Source organism: Manacus vitellinus, unplaced genomic scaffold (assembly GCF_001715985.3).
Source record: "Manacus vitellinus isolate BGI_N305 unplaced genomic scaffold, ASM171598v3 scaffold_63_pilon, whole genome shotgun sequence".
NCBI lineage: Eukaryota > Metazoa > Chordata > Aves > Passeriformes > Pipridae > Manacus > Manacus vitellinus.
The window spans coordinates 2,448,548-2,467,407 of NW_021940711.1; the positions used below are offsets into that span (position 1 = coordinate 2,448,548).

The following is an 18,860-nucleotide window of genomic DNA, read 5'->3' on the forward strand; positions in this document are numbered from 1 at the left end:
AGCATGGTGCTAATAACACCAAGGTTGTGGGTTTGAGCCCTGGACAGGTCAATCACTTAAGAGTCAGGCTCAATGATCCTCATGGGTCCTTTCCAACTCAGAATATTCTGTGAAATCTGTGAACACACACACAGCCCTAAACTGCATTAATCAGGCTTGAACCAGAGAGATTTAGACTTGTGAAAGTATAAAAGCCCAGGGTTTCCTTTGCTTGGGGTTCCTCCTCCAAGGCACCCAGCTTGAGCTGCTATTTCGTTATTTAGTTTTTGCACCAAGATTAAAGTATTTGAAGGATCTGGACTTCTGTGACCCTGCTGTGGGAAACCTGGGGTCAATCTGGCAGGGAAACCTGGTCTGACTGCGTGAGTGTGGTGTGTGCAGGGAGTCAGGCAGGGCACCCTCAGCTCACTGGAGCTGCCCACCGTGAAGGGTGTGACTGCCAGAACGGCTGCTGGATGGGCAGACAGGGCACTTTCCTCAGCATTAGTTTATTAGCAGTACACTTCAGAAACTAATAGCTGCAGCCCAAATATCCTTGTGGCTGAGGCATGGCAAGAACTTCCTGTCTCAGTCCCTGGTCTCTATTAATGCAAGAACAGGCTTTTTTTTCCTGATATGGCTGCCATAGGTACTGTGTTGAAGCTATAAATTTCCATGTAGAGAACAGGTGTTGAGTTCATCACGCCCAGTTTCAAATGTCTCACAAGTTTATGCTTACAGTGGAGCTAGTTCTCTAGACTCATTTAATGAGGAGACCTAAGTGTTTCTAGGGTGTGATTCATCTTACAGTAAATGAATCACTCTCTGAAGGCCGCTCCAACAGCTGCACAGGAGCCCTTCCTGACACCAGGGTGAATCATCAAAACAGATTTTTGCAATTCAAAGCCTGATCCTCGAAACTGTCACTCTTGCAACCATTCATTACCCTGTACACATCCATCTGGATCTTCAGATCCTTTAAATACAGTGATGGGTGTGGAGAAGTTCTGTTCATGGCAGTCTTTGAAATAGCACTGTCAATGTCTGAAAGTCAGAGGAGAGAAAGATGTTCCCCCGTGTTTTGCATCAGTCTTTCTCCTGATCTAATTTGCAGAGGTGCTGACCACCTTTGACCATTGCTAATCTCTGGGTGAACCTTCAAAAATTCAGTGAACCTAAAATTTCAAATGAGAGGCCTCCTAACACAACCCATTGTATAAAAACAACCAGCTGCTTCAAAGAGTTTGTCCAACATGTTTTCTGAATCTCAGCTCCATAAAGAAACTGATTATATCAGTCCTGAGCCTTAGGATACAATATTGGCATTTGTATTTATATCTATCCTTCCAGAAGGATTAAGAACTGATTTTAAAAATAAATATTAGGATATCTTTACATATTTCTCTTTCAACCCATTCTGTATATGCTTCCCTATGAAAATGTGTCAATACCAATGTGATTGGATTTTCTTGATAGTATTTACAGATAGGATGCATTATTTGACGTGCATTCAGTTCTGCAGCAACTTTAACTGAATTATTCATTCAGTTTCCAGTGTTTGGTTTCATAAAAATAAATTGAGGGAAATTTTGATTTTTTTTGTGCTATCTCCTCTGTCATAGTATAGGAGTTCACAATCACTTAACAGAGGAATGCAATTTAGATTAAAATCTTGGAGTTTGAAGGAAACCTTTTCTTATTAATCTTTGAATACACATAGTAACTGCCAACTATTTAATCAAAAGTTATTATTCAGCTCTGGGAGAAAAAAAAATAGGAGGTGTCCAGTAATAGTACATGTTAGGTAAAAGACTCAGGAGTGCATGCTCAATTCTCTTCAAGCTCTGTCAGCCAAATGATTCCATTGATTTTCCTGTACAATCACAGAGATTAAGTTAATGTACTCTATTTTTCACTTTGATTAATTCAACTAAAAATTTAAATTTAAAAATAAAAAATAAAAAATATAAAAATAAAAATTTATCTAAATATAACTGATTAAAAAAAAATCTTTTTTTTTCATTCAGAAGAAATTCAAACTAACTTTAGAGACCCTATAACACACAGGAGGAAATTAAACAAATGCAAGTAAAGATGGTTAGAAGAGCACATTTCACCGTCAGGTTTGAGGGTTTATTCTCCACATATAAATGGAATAAAGGTAAATTCACAGAGATATTATCTGCCTGTGTGGGGCTTTCCTCACAAAACACAGTAGGTTTTTCAGTTTCCTACAAGGTTATCAATGAATTTTAGCAGTACTTCTTGAGCACTAAACTAAAACCAATCACCATTATTGATTCAAAGTAAAGACACGAACCACTGAATGACAACAGTGAAGGGCAGAAATCCTTCTTTCTCAGAGTGCTATGCCTGTGTAGTGTCTTTCAGCTGGAGATCCCGAGGTAGATTCCAAAACTTTACAAACAAGGTCAATATTACGACCTTTACTCTGCAAATGACAAAACAGACACAAACGGTTCCTGACAATAACAGTCTTAAGAGTGTCTAAGCCCTAGGCTAACAGCCTGTCTACAAGGCTGCAGTGTTTACCCATCTTCATTAAAAAAAAAAAAACAGAAAATAGGTTGAGTCAGACTCTAAGCAGAAACAGAAATTTGGCTGTTTGCTTAAGATTTTTCAAGAGTTGCAGGGAAAAAGAATTATGGCAAACTATGAGGTCAACTGTGTCTTACCTGTGATGGATCCAGAGTGGGACCTTTAAGATCAAGACAGGTAGTTTGATACCCAAATGTTTATTGCGTTGCTCAGCTTTGGCAACTGTACTGCTTTTGGCTAGGACAGAGTTAATTTTCTTCACAGCAGCTGGTATGGTGCTATATTTTGGATTTGTGGATAACAAATCCAAGTTTCAGCTAATGCTGAGAGGGGCTTACACAGTGTCTGCTCCACACACCACCCCACCAGTGAGTGGGCTCGGAGTACACAAGGAGCTGGGAGGGGACAGAGCCAGGACAGCAGACCCCAACTGAATATCCCATTCCATGTGACATCACACTTAGCAATACAAGCTGGGCGAAAGGAGAAAGGGAATGGGGACATTTGGAGTTCTGGTATTTGTCTTCCCAAATAACCACTATGTGAGACAAAGCCTTGTTTTTCCAGGAAACAGCTAAACACCTGCCAGCTGATGGGAGATGTGAATTAATTCCTTATTTTGCTCTGCTTTACATGTTAAACTGTCTATCTCAACTCCCTTTCCCCAAACCCCCCTTTCATCCTTCTGATCCTCTACTCTATCCCACTGTAGGGGCAGCAGCTGTGTGGTGTTTAGTTGCCTAACAGCACCAAAACACAATAGAAACCTTTTTCTTTTAATAATGTTTCTATTAAAAAAATATTAAAAATATTTGTCTGGAAAAAATCCATTTTGAAGTGGTAAATCTGAGCTGAACAGCACGTGGTTCCTGGTCTTGGCATTGCCCATAAAACTTGTATGTAATCTACAGGTGGCAGAAGCACAAAAGAAATGTACTTGTTGCTGGTTTTGATGGAGGTGATAACTTTTACCATATTCAGCAGAGCTTAAGATGGTGTCTAGGTCAAAAGAATTCTTCCTCTGAACTGCTGAGGTAAATGTCATCTACACACACACATACTTTTCTTATAAAAATCAGTGTGCACATCTCCTATGGATTAATGTGAATTTAGGTACTTACCTTCAAACATCTCAACATAGAGTTGAGAGCTACATGGATCTAATACCACTTTTCAAACAAATTTCTGACTCTCCAAAGTTACTTTGGCATCTTTTTACCACTTGTGAGTAAGTATCACTGACTCCCAGAGCATAAAACACATAGCTGTAGGGTCTTTATCATGCACACAAGTATCCACTACAGTCAAACACACTTATAAATGAGGACAATCTAAAACTCACAGGGTCATTAAAAGACCACCTTTAACCTCACCCAGCTTTGAAGCTCAGGTTCTAGACCAGAACACTGAATAAAGCAATCTGTTAACAAGAAAACTAAAAGCACAGCACACTCATTTGTTACCATACCAAACATCATACCAAAAGCCCATCTCAGATGAACCAAATGTTCAGAGCACATCCAAGATGCCAAATAGTAAACCAATTCCCAGCAATTAAAAGCAGATTCTAGAAATAAGAGGAAGAAATTAATTCAATGAATTGTTTCAAGATATAAAAAGAAAAGCTCCTCTCCCACAAATTAAGCAAGAAGCCCTTAGAGCAACATACATATGAGATTTAAAAATTATATTAAAATATCTGCAAAACAAGTAGTAAACAAATAGGCCTATCTTGCATCAGAAAGCAAAAGGGTAAAAATGTGCATCAGAGTAATGGCACAAAGAAGCACTGATACTTAAGGTCTTGCAGCAAAATTAACCTCAAAATAAAATTCTACCACACCAAAGAGGTAAAACCATGGTTACATGGCTTATATCATCTCCAATTTGTCATGAAAAAATAAATTAATTAAAAAAAAAATCTAAGATTGCTTTTGGGGTTTGTCACAAGGCATTTGTTGAGTGAGAACTGGCAGTGCTGAAATTTTGCTTTTATTACATCTGCCTGCTCTATAAAAGGGATGGGCCAGTCCTTGTCCCTGTAGCACACAGGTCTTCACAGCTGGCAGTTACAGCAGAACCTGAAGCACAGTGAGTTTACAGCTTCCAAACATATATTCTTCATAAAATATATGCAGTCTTTGTCTTTCCTGTGTCATGCTCCTCTCAACCCCAAAGTTAATTTACCCAGTAAAATAAGACAGGTGCAATTGCAAGAAGAATCGAGCTTTTGATTCTGACTCCTTTCTGCACTCCTGCAAAAGATAAATTTAAAATCAAGCCAGCCACAAGCAACCTTTCTATTAGAGAGGTTCTTCCCCCCCTCCAGAAACGCATCTGCTGAGAAGTTAATTGCTTTACGGGGTATCTCGTCGTAGGATCATCTCATCAAGGGGTTCATGTCATCACTAAATGATTTGTATGTAATCATAAAATAACCTCATCCATATTCCAGAGCCAATTTCCTGCAGTGACTGAAGGCAACTGCAGGCTGAGGATGGCACACTTCGCCTTGGCTGCCACGCTCATGCCAGAGCCCTGCCAGAAGTGCTGTCTCAGCTCTGGGCAACGGCACTCTGCTCTCCCCAGAGCTGCCACTCCTCCCCATTACCCACTGGCAGAGGGAGGACTCACCCACCCAGCTCATCCCGTGTTCCTCAGCTGTTCCCACAGGTTCAGTGGATAACCCACACCTCCATTTTCCCACGGCATTTTTCAACTGCCTGGTTTAGTCTTGGGAGTTTGAAAGACAACATTACACTCTCTCCATAATAATTAATTGGCCATGACTGAGGAGGTGTATGAAACACAGAGTAAACATAGAACAAGCCATTGTATTGGTTCTAAAATTAAGTTTAGATGGAAACTGCCAGCAGACAGGCAGAAAAGCACCCTCCAGGGACAGCACATTTCTCACACCTGACACACTCAGGAGGTGAAAGCATGGTTCTGCTCAAGTCAATGAGAGTTCTCACTCAGGCTTCACTGGGGCCAGCGATGCTGCACAGAACACCTTTCAGCAGAGTTTAAGGTGGTGTGACAATCAGAAATTCAGCTCAGGCTGAGGAAGTCCTTCTAGTTGCCTTAGTTGGCACAGTGCTAGTTAATTGCTTTCACTACTGACAGGCTGATGAGAATGCCACTAAAATTGCAGCTTAATTAAGTAATGCAGCTTCAGCTGATTTTTTCACTTACTGACTGGTCTCAGATATAAGAATAACTTATAGGACTGGAAATTGCATGTTAACTTGATCCTATACTGAGGATTAAACTATCGTCTTTCTCCTTACTGCTCCTTGGATGTATGATTACATTGCTAATACAGATCACAACAATGATTCTTCATAACATTAAAATATTTGAAATGGAAGCAGAGGCCAATATGTGATTTTTTTTTTCCATAAAAAACCCTACACCGCCAAAACTATAAAACTACCTCAACCAGCTTACTGAATACTTATCTGTGTAGAAATGGAGCATTCCTGAATTCCCAGAAATGCCTCACCTTCTGAAGCATGAGACTGGGCTGCCCTTGCCATTCCCTCAACTGGCATATTTGAGAAGCAGTTCGTGCCCACGGCACAGAACCAGAAACTCCACTGTCCCCACACTCAGGGCTGAGCCTACTTGACTCCCTTAAACACTGCAGGAACCATCCAAACACCACAACTGGCTAGACCTCTCCTACACAGCTACATCTGCAAATATGCCAAGGGGCTTTGCATGACATGTGAAGTGAGAGAGGACACTACACCACTGCAGTGAGACCCATGCCACTGCCTGACACCTCTGAGGGATGACAGTCACATCACAGTGTTTCCAGGCCTTGACACCTTCCACCTCTGAGCACCTCATATGCCTCCAGCTCCCCACACCCAAGGAACAAGCATGACTGCTCCTGCCCCACCACTCCTAAGGGTGCTGTCAGTTTTCTGCCACCAAATCGTGCAGTGATGAGAACTGTCAGGTTTTGGGGTAGTAATAAATGCAGTCAAGCAGTCTCCACCTCCCTGCAGCCAACTTGAGGATTTTGACAAGACTGGATTTCTAAAAAGAATTCTCTTTTGGGAGTTATTGCTGTTCTGAATGGCCAAAGAAAGACACCTCAAGCACTAACCCACTTCGTAAAACTCCGGGCTGGTTGTACAAACTTCAGCAGTCCTGTTTGCTCAATCTCCCTCTCACTCCCCACCACACTCAGGAGGTTTCAGATCGTTTGGAAAGACTCTGTACTATTTGCTATATGGAGCCTCAGATCTCAAGTCAGCTGTTGAATAGGTCAGGGGGGTTCTCACCTGCTCTTTGGCAAAGGTCCAATGTTTTTACAAAAGTATTTAACTAGAATTATACTGGCATTTTTCAGTTCAGCTCCAGTATTATCCTGTCTGACTCGTAGTTCTAAACTCCAGAGTTTAGCTAACCACTTCAAATGGAAGAGTTCATTTATGCCTTGGATCTCGGTTAATCCGTCTGGCTGGAGCAAGATAATTGTTTTTATAATCTGAAAGGAAAAAGCTCAAAACATTTGCTCTATCTTGTTGATTCTCAAATTACCATGATCACATCTCTGTACACATAACCCCCATCAGCACTCCAACAAGTAAAAAGAAAACAGAGCCAAGTAACAGGAGATTTCTCCTGAAAAAAAAAAAAAAGATCGTAGAAAAATATCCAGATACAGTTGAAACTATGCAGGCTAAATTTTTAGAGACTGCTTTTGTAACTAACAACAGCAACTTAAGGGTTTATTGCTTTTAATATTAAATAAATGTCTACATGTATATTGGACCAACATACAAATATTTGAGAATTCGATAATGAACCTAAGTCACACCCTCTGGGAAATTACTAAATCATTTGAGGCTTGCCTGTCTTGATTTAATATTATTTCATCTACCATCATCCATTCTCTCTCTCTCTGACATACCCAGAAAATAAAATCACAAGGAATGCAAGTTGCCAATGGTAAAGCATAACACATTATTCCTGCCCTCGTGGAGGCATCAACCTATCTATCAACATTTACAATTCACCAGAAAGCACTGCAAGTCCCCAGTTCTGACTTAAGAGGGAAAAAAAAAAAAAAAAAAGACAAAACCAGTGTTGAGTCTACATTCAGCAGTAGTTGGGCTTTGCAGTTACCAAACTCTGGCTCCATGGGTCCCTAGAGCTCTGCCCCAAGCTCCTACTGAAGACCCTTAACCAAACTCCTAGAGAATGGTTTCTACTGACATGAGCAGGTCTACTGACCTGGATCAGCTCCTGAAAGGAACCCGAGGCAGGTGCAGATTCCACACTGAGCAGGAGCTAAGTGAGGCCTCTCTGCTGGAGCACAGTGCTCCAGGTACCTGTACAAGTACCCGTGCAGGCTGCCTTCAAGGTATGGACTGTTATCATATGTTTTCTGTAGTACTTTTTCAGCACTTTCATAAATACTCATGCCTTCTCCCAGTTCCATCAGCGCAGTATACAAAATAGTTCAACTGATTTTTTAGGATAAATACAATAAACTCTCATCATAATTAGGGACTGAGTGAAAACAGATCATGATTCAGCCTTTGGTCACACCCATACTACCATTCTGCTGATGCATTAGCCATTCAGTGAAAACCCTGGCTATTAAGAAACTTCTTTAAAAATAATATAATTCTGAATTTATCCCAAACATCTCCTTGCAGTTAACTCTAATGATACAGGCCTGGTGGCAGCTGATGTGATGTGCCAGCTGGAGATCTCTCTTACGCTAAAAAGTTTACAGCCTTTCTGTCAAACAAAAGGGACAACCGGCAGGTGAAAATTAACTTCCAATCCACAACACCACAGATCTGATGTTGGGTGCACCTGTAATGCACAATTATAGCACTCTATCCAAGTAACCATCTCTCTGACAGCTTCTGCTACAGCTTAAAGAACAGAGAAGCAATCTAGGTCACAAAACCATATTCAAATAGTGAGAGGAAATTACCTAGCTGCATAACACTGCCACCACACCATTTTCTCTCTCAAGAGAAAGTGTTTTACAGTAACTAAAGCAGCAAATCCCTCTTTAAAATACATCCTTTAACCTTCTTTAAATTTATTACACGTTAATTAAAGTCACAGAACTTTGTTTAGATCAGTTGAAAACCTCAGGTTGGCAGCCAGAATATCTTATTTATAAGAACTCAGAGGTCTTGGATTCCCATATTTGGAGGATGTTACTTTAATTTATTTATTTTTCCAATTAAAAAGTTCTCACTGCTCATGCATTTTTTATTCCCTAATGCGCTGTTCTAACATAAAAGAAGCAGACAACATGTTTTTTCAGTTGGAGACTACATCCTAGCCTGCTCCAGTTTTATAATCTATTCTCTTATGCTCTTACCAACCCCCTCCATCAAACAGCTGAGAGTATCCATCAAAACCACAGGCTGTATTCACAGCAAAAGGCACTCCTGCACAGATTTTCACTGGAAAAACATTAATTTTTGCATCAAAGCACCTTTCTCCCTTGTATGCCTGCAGACAGAGTTCAAGTAAAGGAGTACAGACACTGTCTGAAAAGGTGAGTACCTTTGTAGCAATAAGATTGGTGATAATTTTAAAAATGCAAGCACCTTTCGAGCTTACCTCCCCAGATTAATCAAACACAATGAGAACAACCTGGAATTTCTATTTGGTAAATAAATTACCAATAAATCCTTTTTGATACATTACCTACCATCTCTTAAACTGTAGGCTCCATGCTATCCTCTCACTCTTAACACTACTGAATGGAACATATTTCTGTGCTGTCACTGTTGAAGGGGACAAGCATCGCAGGGGACAGGCAGGTACCATGGGAAATGCTACAGACTCTACTGCTGAAAACTCTACAGCTGAAACTAATTCCCAGAGAAGACAAACATCGGATCTTGTAGGACTTGACAGTCTCCTGGGGTTGAAAATCTCAGTGCAAGTATGAACAGAGACCAAAGCTGGAAAGATGCGTAGCAGAGTTAATTTGTTTATATATTAATCCTTTAGTACCACAGGTTATTTAAGGACCTTTTGACAATGACACAGTTGCTCTAGCAGAATCTCAACACTCTCCAGAAGGTCCCTGACAACCCATTTTTGCCTAGAATAGAAGAGCACAGATCCCACCAACAGCAAGAGATTTAATTTCCATGTTACTTTCAGCACAGGTTTTACTTGTGCATCAGTAGTACATTTATAATTAATGCAGCCTTTTCATTTTTCTAAGCTTTCAGAACCTTACTAGAAAGTTAAAAGCATGTTAGCAAGTACACCCACAGCTTCTTATGTCAGTTTTCTGAGACATATCCCTGACTAGAGGTCACTGTCTTGGCCCAGCACAAAGGCTCTTCGAGTCAGTGAGAAGAGTCCACTGACATTCAACAGGTTTTCAGCACGGACTCTAAGGTACCTTCCTTCTCTCTCCATTGGAGACAGGCTGAGAGAGTTGGGGTTGTGTAGCCTTGAGAAGGCTTTGGGGTGACCTTTTATTACCTTCCAGAATCTAAAGGGGCTACAAGAGAGCTGGAGAAGGACTTTGAAAAAGGGAATGAAGTGATAGGACAAGGTGGAATGGCTTCAAACTGAAAAGAGGGTGGGTTTAGATTAGATATTAGGAAGAAATTCTTCCCTGTGAGGGTGGGGAAGGCACTGGCACAGGTTACCCAAAGAAGCTGTGGCTGCCCCATCCCTGGAAGTGTCCAAGGCCAGGTTGGATGGGGCTTGGAGTAACCTGGTCTAGTGGAAGGTATCCCTGCCCATGGCAGGGGCAGTAAAACTAGATGCTCTTCAAAGTCCCTTCCAACCCAAAATATGATTCTATGATTTCTGTGCCAGCAGCTCCAAGCTGTAACATCAAAGCCAGCTACAATTCTCACTCCTTGCTCTTGAAGGAGCAAGTAAGATGCAGCAGGAGCCGACTTCAAGAGGACATGCACTTGGGCAAATATACCCCTTTGATACATATGCTTCCCCCACGGTATTATATCTCATTAGAACAGAGGCAATTACACTGTTTTAAAGATGATGCTTAAAAGCACTAAAGGCTTTTACCAGTTCTCAAGTACTTTGCCCTAACCTATCCAGGTCTGAAAAACAAAGTTGACTTTGAATCGAATCCAAAAGATAATCAAGTATCAAATGTCAAAGCAATTTTACAAATCAGAGTAACGTGGGCAACAAGGCTGTGAAGAGTAAAAGTAGATTCGACTATCTGTTTACAAATGCAAAGCTTCATCTCCAATGCTTTCTGATCTACTGCAGGTTTTTGGAGGCCAGAGACCAGCTTTCAGTATCACAATACAAATCCTGTAGCAAAACTAGGCTGTGGCATTTTCCCCAATGCAAACACTTTCAATGCACTCTCACATACAGCTTAACTTTACTAACACTGCATTCACAAATGATTCGCTCACAATAGCCTTCCAAATATATAACACATTACCACAGCCCTAAACAAAAGGAGTAACGCATTTATCAAATTCAGGCATATCTGTAAGGAAGCAATGTTGCAAACACCTTAAAGAAATGCAGTAGAAATCTAAGGGATTCATTTTGTTGGTCAATTTTATTTTTTTTTTCCTTTTTGCTTTGTTTTTATTTTTTACAGGGGAAAGAACAGTAAACAAAAAGCAGAGAACTTCTTTAACTAGACAGGCACACATTAAGCTAAATTCTTGTTCTGATGACACCAAATCTCTGCAGGAGATGAGACGGGTCATATCCTCTTTCCCTGTGACCTGTTCAATTAACTGTGTGGAAGCATCACTTCTCATGAGGCATCCTGAACTCTGCCCAGAGCCACTGACACTGCACCAGCCCAACACGGTGACATTTACATGTAGAGTCCCCAGCTCTCAGCACTGGATTCTATGCATACTTTCAGCAGCAGCTTTCCTAGCACTAAGGTGAAGCAAGCTTAGGGTTTTCAGCAGTGCTCAGAAGTATCTACCCCTCATTGGCTTGCTCTTCTTTTTCACAGCTCTGCCATTTATTGCAGTGTCATCAGAAAGTGCTAGTGCCAAGATGAACAAGATGTTGACTCCCTTCTGAGTGCAAAGATATAAAGGGTTAAGATTTAATACAGGAAACTAACACCAACATTCACTAAACTCTCTAATTAACTCAACAGTGATGCTACAGCTGAGTCAGGAACTTAAAGACTTCCTTTTTTTTCCTCTCATTTAAACTTCTACTGTGATCTGCCCTCAAGTCATGCTTTCAGAACTATTCTCATTACTTTTCCACAGGAGTTGTCATAAAATACCACAAATACACAGCCAAATAGAGATATTTTAGGTATGGATTTATGCTGGGAGCAACCTTGAGATGTACCACCTTAAGGGACACTGTTAGATGGATCAGCCCCTGACAGAGATGACTATACATATTTGTCACCTGACATGACAGTACAGCTCATTCCATGACTGTATTTATCTATTTCTGCCTGTTGCTGTAAAGAAAATCATGTCACAACCATGACTCTGTGCAGTCCTCTTGTCCCTGGATAGAATTCTGCACCAGGCAGTTGTTTTGTGTTGTCTTTTTTTCAATTTCTGTGCAAGAAAGTAGCCAGCTAAACAGTCTGTTAAAAAGGGTCTCCCTAAAACACATCTGCTGTTCATTATAAAAAAAAAAAATAAGGAAAAAATAAAAAACACATCATAGTAGATAATGAAAAACCCATCCCAAAACCCAGTATATCAATAAACTAACAAAAAAGCATAAAGTCATAAGCAAAGAAATAGTGTAAGAAATATACAATAAGGGTAAGAAAAATAAATCAAATTACTGAAATGAGGACAATCTTCACAAATTGTAGATTTCATGCCTCAATGAAATTAAAATTACTCAAAGCACTTAATTGCTTCTAAGGTCCGAATAAAAGGATCCAATAAGCAACATTCCTTCAGATTAGATTTTCCAGTAGTTAATGAAGATGCAGAAAATGGTTGTAACATTCTTCTCAAAACAGTATCTCATAATTACTTTGGTCAAAATTTAAACTCTTTCAAATGTTCCAATAACCGCCTACTCCTATAATACTCATCCAACTTTATTCTGCCTGTCTGAAAAAAATGAAGACTTCAGATAAAAATATCTGCTACCATCAGCCTGCCCATTTAAGTGCCCCAATTCCAAAATGCACATGCTGATCCTCTCACTGAATGCAAAGGATATTTTTTTATTATTTTCAGTGCAATAAAAAACAAAAGTAATGGTTTGTTTTCCTCAGTCCTAAAGACCATTTTGAAAATGCCAATATCGAGATCTCTGCTCATCAACCACTAAGTTTGAAGTCTACAATACATTGTGAGATCAAGTCCAAAGGCAAGATGGATTCTAGGGAGCAGAGATGCTAGGTTTGCTGTTTTTCATTCCTTGAAGTCCTGGCATTATGCCATCTCACAATCTTCACAACTTTTAAAGGAAAAGTGCAATGACAGACAGAACACCCCTCAGAAAATAAAAAGCACCGTTTCCAGACATGCAAAAAGAACCTTCCAGGTTTCTCAGAAGTTTCCAAGTGAGGCAGCAGATAGAAAAATCAGTAAAAAGCGCATTGTCTGATTATGTAAAATGAAATTAAAATGCCTCTGATGCACCTATCTTATTCTTCAAGTTTTCAGGTATGCTGAGGGAAGCAGTTCACCACACGCCAACCCATCACACTTAAATGTAATCACAGGCAAACATAACATCAGCCAGTGCCTAAACTACAGAGATGCATTTAATACTCCCCAGTCAGCAATCAACCTTTTCCACATTTGTTCATAATCACAATGAATTGTTCCATTTCAATACTTTGTTTTCCTTTTCTTATCCCACGGCAGTTGAGCGTGCTTTTTGAATCTGACATTTAAAAAAAAGAAAAAAACAAAACCTCCTTTTCCGATTTCATTCCTGTGTGTAAGTAGAGACTATTTTTTAAAGAAATATAAGTTACTGGACCTATTTTCTTACCTGTTGCAGTCCACGTGGAGCAGAAGATGGGATGCACTAAGTGACACAGCAATCTTATGCCACTGTCCATCTGCCAGGCGGTACGGGAACACCTCTGTTCTTGACTTCCCATTAAACCTGTAGTGATACCTGATCTCATCCCTCAGGCCACTGCTCTCCAGTTCAAAATAGCTGTATTTAAAACATAAAGAAGAATCAGTTGCATTTTTTTATATATAATCACTGTTTCTGTCACTTTCTTCTTAATTCATCTTTAAGCAAACACCACACAGAAGGCCACAATCTAAAGAGGTTACTCAGCATGGATTAGCTACGAATTGATTTTTTTCAAAGTAGTAGAGAGACAAGACTATGCATTCCAAGCAGTACGAATCCAGCAACTACATGAAAACAGCTCAAAGTACCACTTGTTAGCCCAGGAAGCTGAAGGATTTTTACCCACAGAACACGTTCAACTACAAGAAACCAAGCCTTATACTTTTCATCAAAATATTTTATATGAGTGCAAGATTTGTAGGAAATTGAAAAATAAAGAACTCTACATACCACAAACAAACAAAAAGTCATTAAGTTAAGAAACCACTGGGTAATCATTACATTTGTATTTACTACTTGCAAATCTAGTTTAAAAAAACCAAACAACTGTTTACTTTCAGGACTCCCCTACACACAGTTGTGCTTCACTTGTTTTCTGACTTTTATTGTTACTGCCATGATCATTTGGCTTTACAGTGGAACAGCAGAACCTCCTGGCTGGATTAGGCATCTCAACACTTGGCATAAACAATCCAACAATCAAAACCTTCAGACAGCTATCACACTCAAGAACAGCTGACAAACTGGCTTCACACAGATGTGGGAGAAGCCAAGTCTTTTTCTAGGATGAATTTAGCCTCTCCAGGGCACACTGACCATGTAAATAGTGAAGGCTTCTCTTGGACCTCACCAAGTATTTACAGCATATCAAATCTTTTTCCTGCTAAAATGAAGCTCTGGATATAGAAAGAGGGTGGACCTCCATTTATAGTAGAAATAACTCTACAAGCAAGTGAAGATGTTAAGATTGTCCAGACATAGTGTCATGTTTTCCCTGCTGGGCAACACCGATTTAACATGGCAGTTGAAAGACAGGTGCTAGTTTGGGGTAGGGAGGAAAAAATTACAGTTATGGAATCCACTTCCAAAAAACAAATGCAACACAAAATAACAAATATCCAAGTGCTGATTTTCATTTTCCCCACAAGCCTCTTACACTGCAGAGACCCCAGCAGCCTGTGTGCACAGGAGTTACACGGAGTCTGTGCTCTTCTTCAATATCAGACCTTACCAGTGAAGTTGAGGCTTTTTGGAACTGAAAAACAGAGTTCTTTGGGAGGAACTTACTTATGAGATAAAACATTAGCTGGAAACACGTGCAAAAGATCCCAACAGATGGGGAAGGGGAACACAAAGACAGTAAATCTTCACCAAATGTGAAACTCAATCCTGCCAGTGCCTTGTCATCGTGTTTTTCGTGCAACATATGAGCGTTAGCAGGTCACCTGAATGAAAAACTCAAGAGGCAAAGTAGAAAACACAAGGAGGTAAAGGCAAAACCAAAACTGAATAAAAACACAGCAGGCATAGGTACAAATAAAATACAGGCAGTACAGAGTGGAATAAAATCAGGAAGGCTGGTGTTGTGAAGGAACTGGCCTGTTTCATGCACATAATGGCACAAGGAAGGCAGATAAACAGGAGTTTTCTAAAGAGTAGAGCAGAATGTTGATTAACTACAGCCATCGCCCATTAAAATATCTAAATTACATTCACAAGAAATCTGGAGAATTTTTTTCATTATTTTATTCTGATGCTCAGTAACAGGTCACAAGATGCTGCTGCTGGTGTTCCCAAGCCAGAAAAGCACTAGGACAAGCACTGCCAGTGATGTTATACTTTAACAATTTGTACTTGCCATCTGCTGTAAAAGCACAAAAGGATGACAAAAAACTTAAAAAAGAAAAAATGAGGGAGAGCTACATAACATTCAAGTATCCCTCTCATACACAAAGTATTTGCATAAATATATATAGATATATTTATATGGTTGATCACAGAAGCTTAAGAGCCTAAAAACAAGATGAGCTCCTGTTGCAGGAAGCAAATTGCTTCCTGTGGTCATCCTTCACAGTCTCCAATAGCCACAGGGCTAATCACTCACCTCATAATGATTTGTTTGCTAATGTAAAAGCAACAGTCCCACCCTGGAAAGGTCAGTCAGACACTGCACTTAATCACATCTGTGCTCTGTTATTTGTACAGCATAGGGAATTGCAAAGCAACATAGCTTCTCATCTGACAAGCTTTAGTGTCAATAGTTAATTCAGGATTGAAAACAGCTTGTTGCTTAGGCATCGAATTTGTTGTCAGTCTCCTGACTAATTTATACAACACAGAAATGATTAGTTAGACTTTACTGTGATAGCTAGTGCTAATATTTTTATATATGTACACCTAATGCATTAAGTGCCACAGGACTGTATAAAACACCATGTTTTACCTCTTCAGTGGCAGGAAAGGAGGATGACAGCAGACAAATTCTGCACCTATTTTTCACCACCCTTCAACAAGTGCAAATCACAGGCAGTTACCCTCAGACAAACACCAGTCTACAAAATCCCAACAGCAAAAACTAGCTGGATTACCTCAACATATCTCAACCATATCTCAAGTATTAAAAAAACACAAGGTAATGTGAACCAACACCCTTGCGTTGATTTTTCTTTTTAAAATGCACAAATTCACGTGGAGACCTTGATTACACACACATTTCACAATGTTCACAGTGTGGAAGATGTAGTTGTCTTTTCTCTACCAAAATAGAAGTCATGTGCAAACAGCTTTTCTCAGTAGCAAACATCATCCTTTCTTTCCTCCTCCCATCAGACTCTGAGGGAAAGAAAGGCTCTTCAAAATCAATGACACAAAGGCCATTCACTCCTGGAAACCAGAACTCTGTGTCCAAGTTCTAATTTGCAAATTGTGGAATGGAAGATAAATGAGTGAAAAAACACACTCAGGCAAGAAATCGTCAATCTGTGAGAAAATAATTAGTAAAGCCAGAGAAAATAAATGGATTTTAATATCCATCTCATCTTTGACTTGAAATGCCATTGCACAAGTTTTTATCTGCTATAAAACAACAGGTAAAACTGGAGAGAGGGGAAATGAATAGAAGCTACCGCACAAGACGCAGGAAAATTAACTGATCTCTAACTGGCATTTTGTAGGTACTTTCCAGCATTTTGTGAGGAGCTAAAAGAAAACACAGGAATAGAACATCATCTGGGATCCTCTGAATAAATGTGTCATCAGTAGACACATGTGAACTTCCAATGCTGCCATGAGATCCATATCAAAAGCCCAGGAGAGGTCCCTGAGTATTACAACTGTCTCTGCTTCTGCATGAAGTCTGTGTCAGCTTGTCCTACAATTAGCCCCCTGCTACCCCCTCTTTCTTTTTCAAGAAAGAAAGGTGCAAGACATTACTCTACTTGGCAACTTCTTAGCACCAAGTGATGGGTTCTTGTTTTATTCATGATTTCTCAATAATATTTTCTTTTTCCAAAAAAAGCACGATCAAAAGCTAACAGGTATTTTGACAGATTAAATTCTCAGAACACATATATTAAGAAAGCTTGCTGTTTATGGAACAGCAGTACTATATGACCTTGGCTGAAATTCTCCCACTAGTAGGACTTCCCTGTTTGCTAAGCTTCTTTTGCACAGTTATAGAATTCAAATGCTTTTAATAGGTCTGTCCACAGTCTCTCATTCAAATTCCAATGTATAAGAGAAAAATATGTTGCTAAATTCAGGTTGATTTTATGCACATCAAAAAAAAGTTGGGACATTTTAAGGCAATGTGCTTTACAGAAGGACAGTATTATTCCACAACCAACTCAAGATGCTTTGAAATTCTTTCTGACAATTTTTGCAACCCCTATGCAACTCACACACAAATATTGTTAGGAGAGGATAAAGCTTGACTCAGTTATGTTTAAAGATTTTTTTTCTTCCCCATTTCTTTTAGTCTCCACCATAGTGAATACTTAACTGTGCATTTGATCACTCATTTCACTTCCAGATCAGATGAGCAAGGTTCCTAAAGTATACTTTCAGTTGGAAACACCTGCTGTGGATGTAATGACCAAAAAAATTGGAAAAGTCACCATCAACATTAAATAAGAAGGTGTAAGACACCTGAAGCAGAAAAGTATTTCTGTAAGGTGAGTTGCCTTAGTCCACCATTTGCATTAAAGAAACATATTCACCTACTCATCATCTCCCCCACAGAAGTGATCTCCTGCTGGGGTAAACACCACATTGTTCCATTCTAAACATTAAAATAGCCACCAATGAATTCAGCAGCACATCATCAGGTAAGCACAATGCAGATTAAATACTCCAATAAGAGCTCTAAGAACTAATGCAAAACTACTTTTTGCATCCAATTCTGGCAATCTTCCTGCTTATCACATTCAAACATAAATAAAGCAGAGTTATCATTCTGACTTCACAACTTCCGTCATCCCTGATCAAGTGCCAAATGAAGCCCCACAGCCTCTTTCAAGGAACAGCACCAGCACTTAGAGCAGATGCTCTTAGAGCTACTGAACAGATGTCCCAGGGCAAAGCAGCAGGCACAGATGGCATCCCTGCAAATATGTACAAACTTGGGGTTGCCATCTAGTCAAAACATTGTGCATCTGCTTAACACTGTGTGGGAGAAGGTCACAAAACCACAGGAGTTCAAGGATGGAAGCCCCATTCACCCTGCACATGCTGCAGCAGCACTTCGATGTCGGGTCTCCCAAACGCTGGGGGAAAAAAAAAAAAATCACTGCCATAATAAGAATCAGGCTGGTACTGAACAGAAGCTTCTGGAAAATTCTGTGAGTCCAGTCAATGCACAATTTCTTATTTTTTTCTAATAACAAAGCAAATTCAAGGAAAGTCCAGAGATTAGTCCATTTGATGTAATCAGCTAGAAGTTCAGGAAGCTTCTGCACAAATCAGGACTTGTTTGTGCACATAGCTTTTTCAACTCACAAGAGCATTGTGCCATTTAATGATATTTAATGACAGAAATGGCTTCAGGCAAGACTCTGCTTTAGCATCTTTGTAGAAACACTTCTTGATGTATTTAGAGACAGGCAATGAATTTGCATCCATTATCACAGAGATTTCAGGATTTTCAGTCTACAGAGAATCTGTGATGAATCACAGATCATTACACTTTTGGCCTTTTGCTGTTCCTTACCACCAACTGAGCCTGTGCCTATTTTGGCTGTGCTGCCAAGTGGCTCAGCCTGGGCAGCAAC

The 18,860-nt window shown here is 39.8% G+C and overlaps 1 protein-coding gene across 2 annotated transcripts in view; it reads right to left on the reverse strand.

The window, feature by feature from the left end:
- NELL1 (neural EGFL like 1) overlaps window positions 1-18,860 on the reverse strand; it is a 273,582-nt gene that overhangs the window by 223,674 nt on the left and 31,048 nt on the right. For both annotated transcript variants that reach the window (XM_018083431.1, XM_018083430.1), the window contains exon 3: window positions 13,498-13,668. In XM_018083431.1, the coding sequence (XP_017938920.1) occupies window positions 13,498-13,668 (171 nt within the window). The remainder of the gene's footprint in view (window positions 1-13,497; window positions 13,669-18,860) is intronic.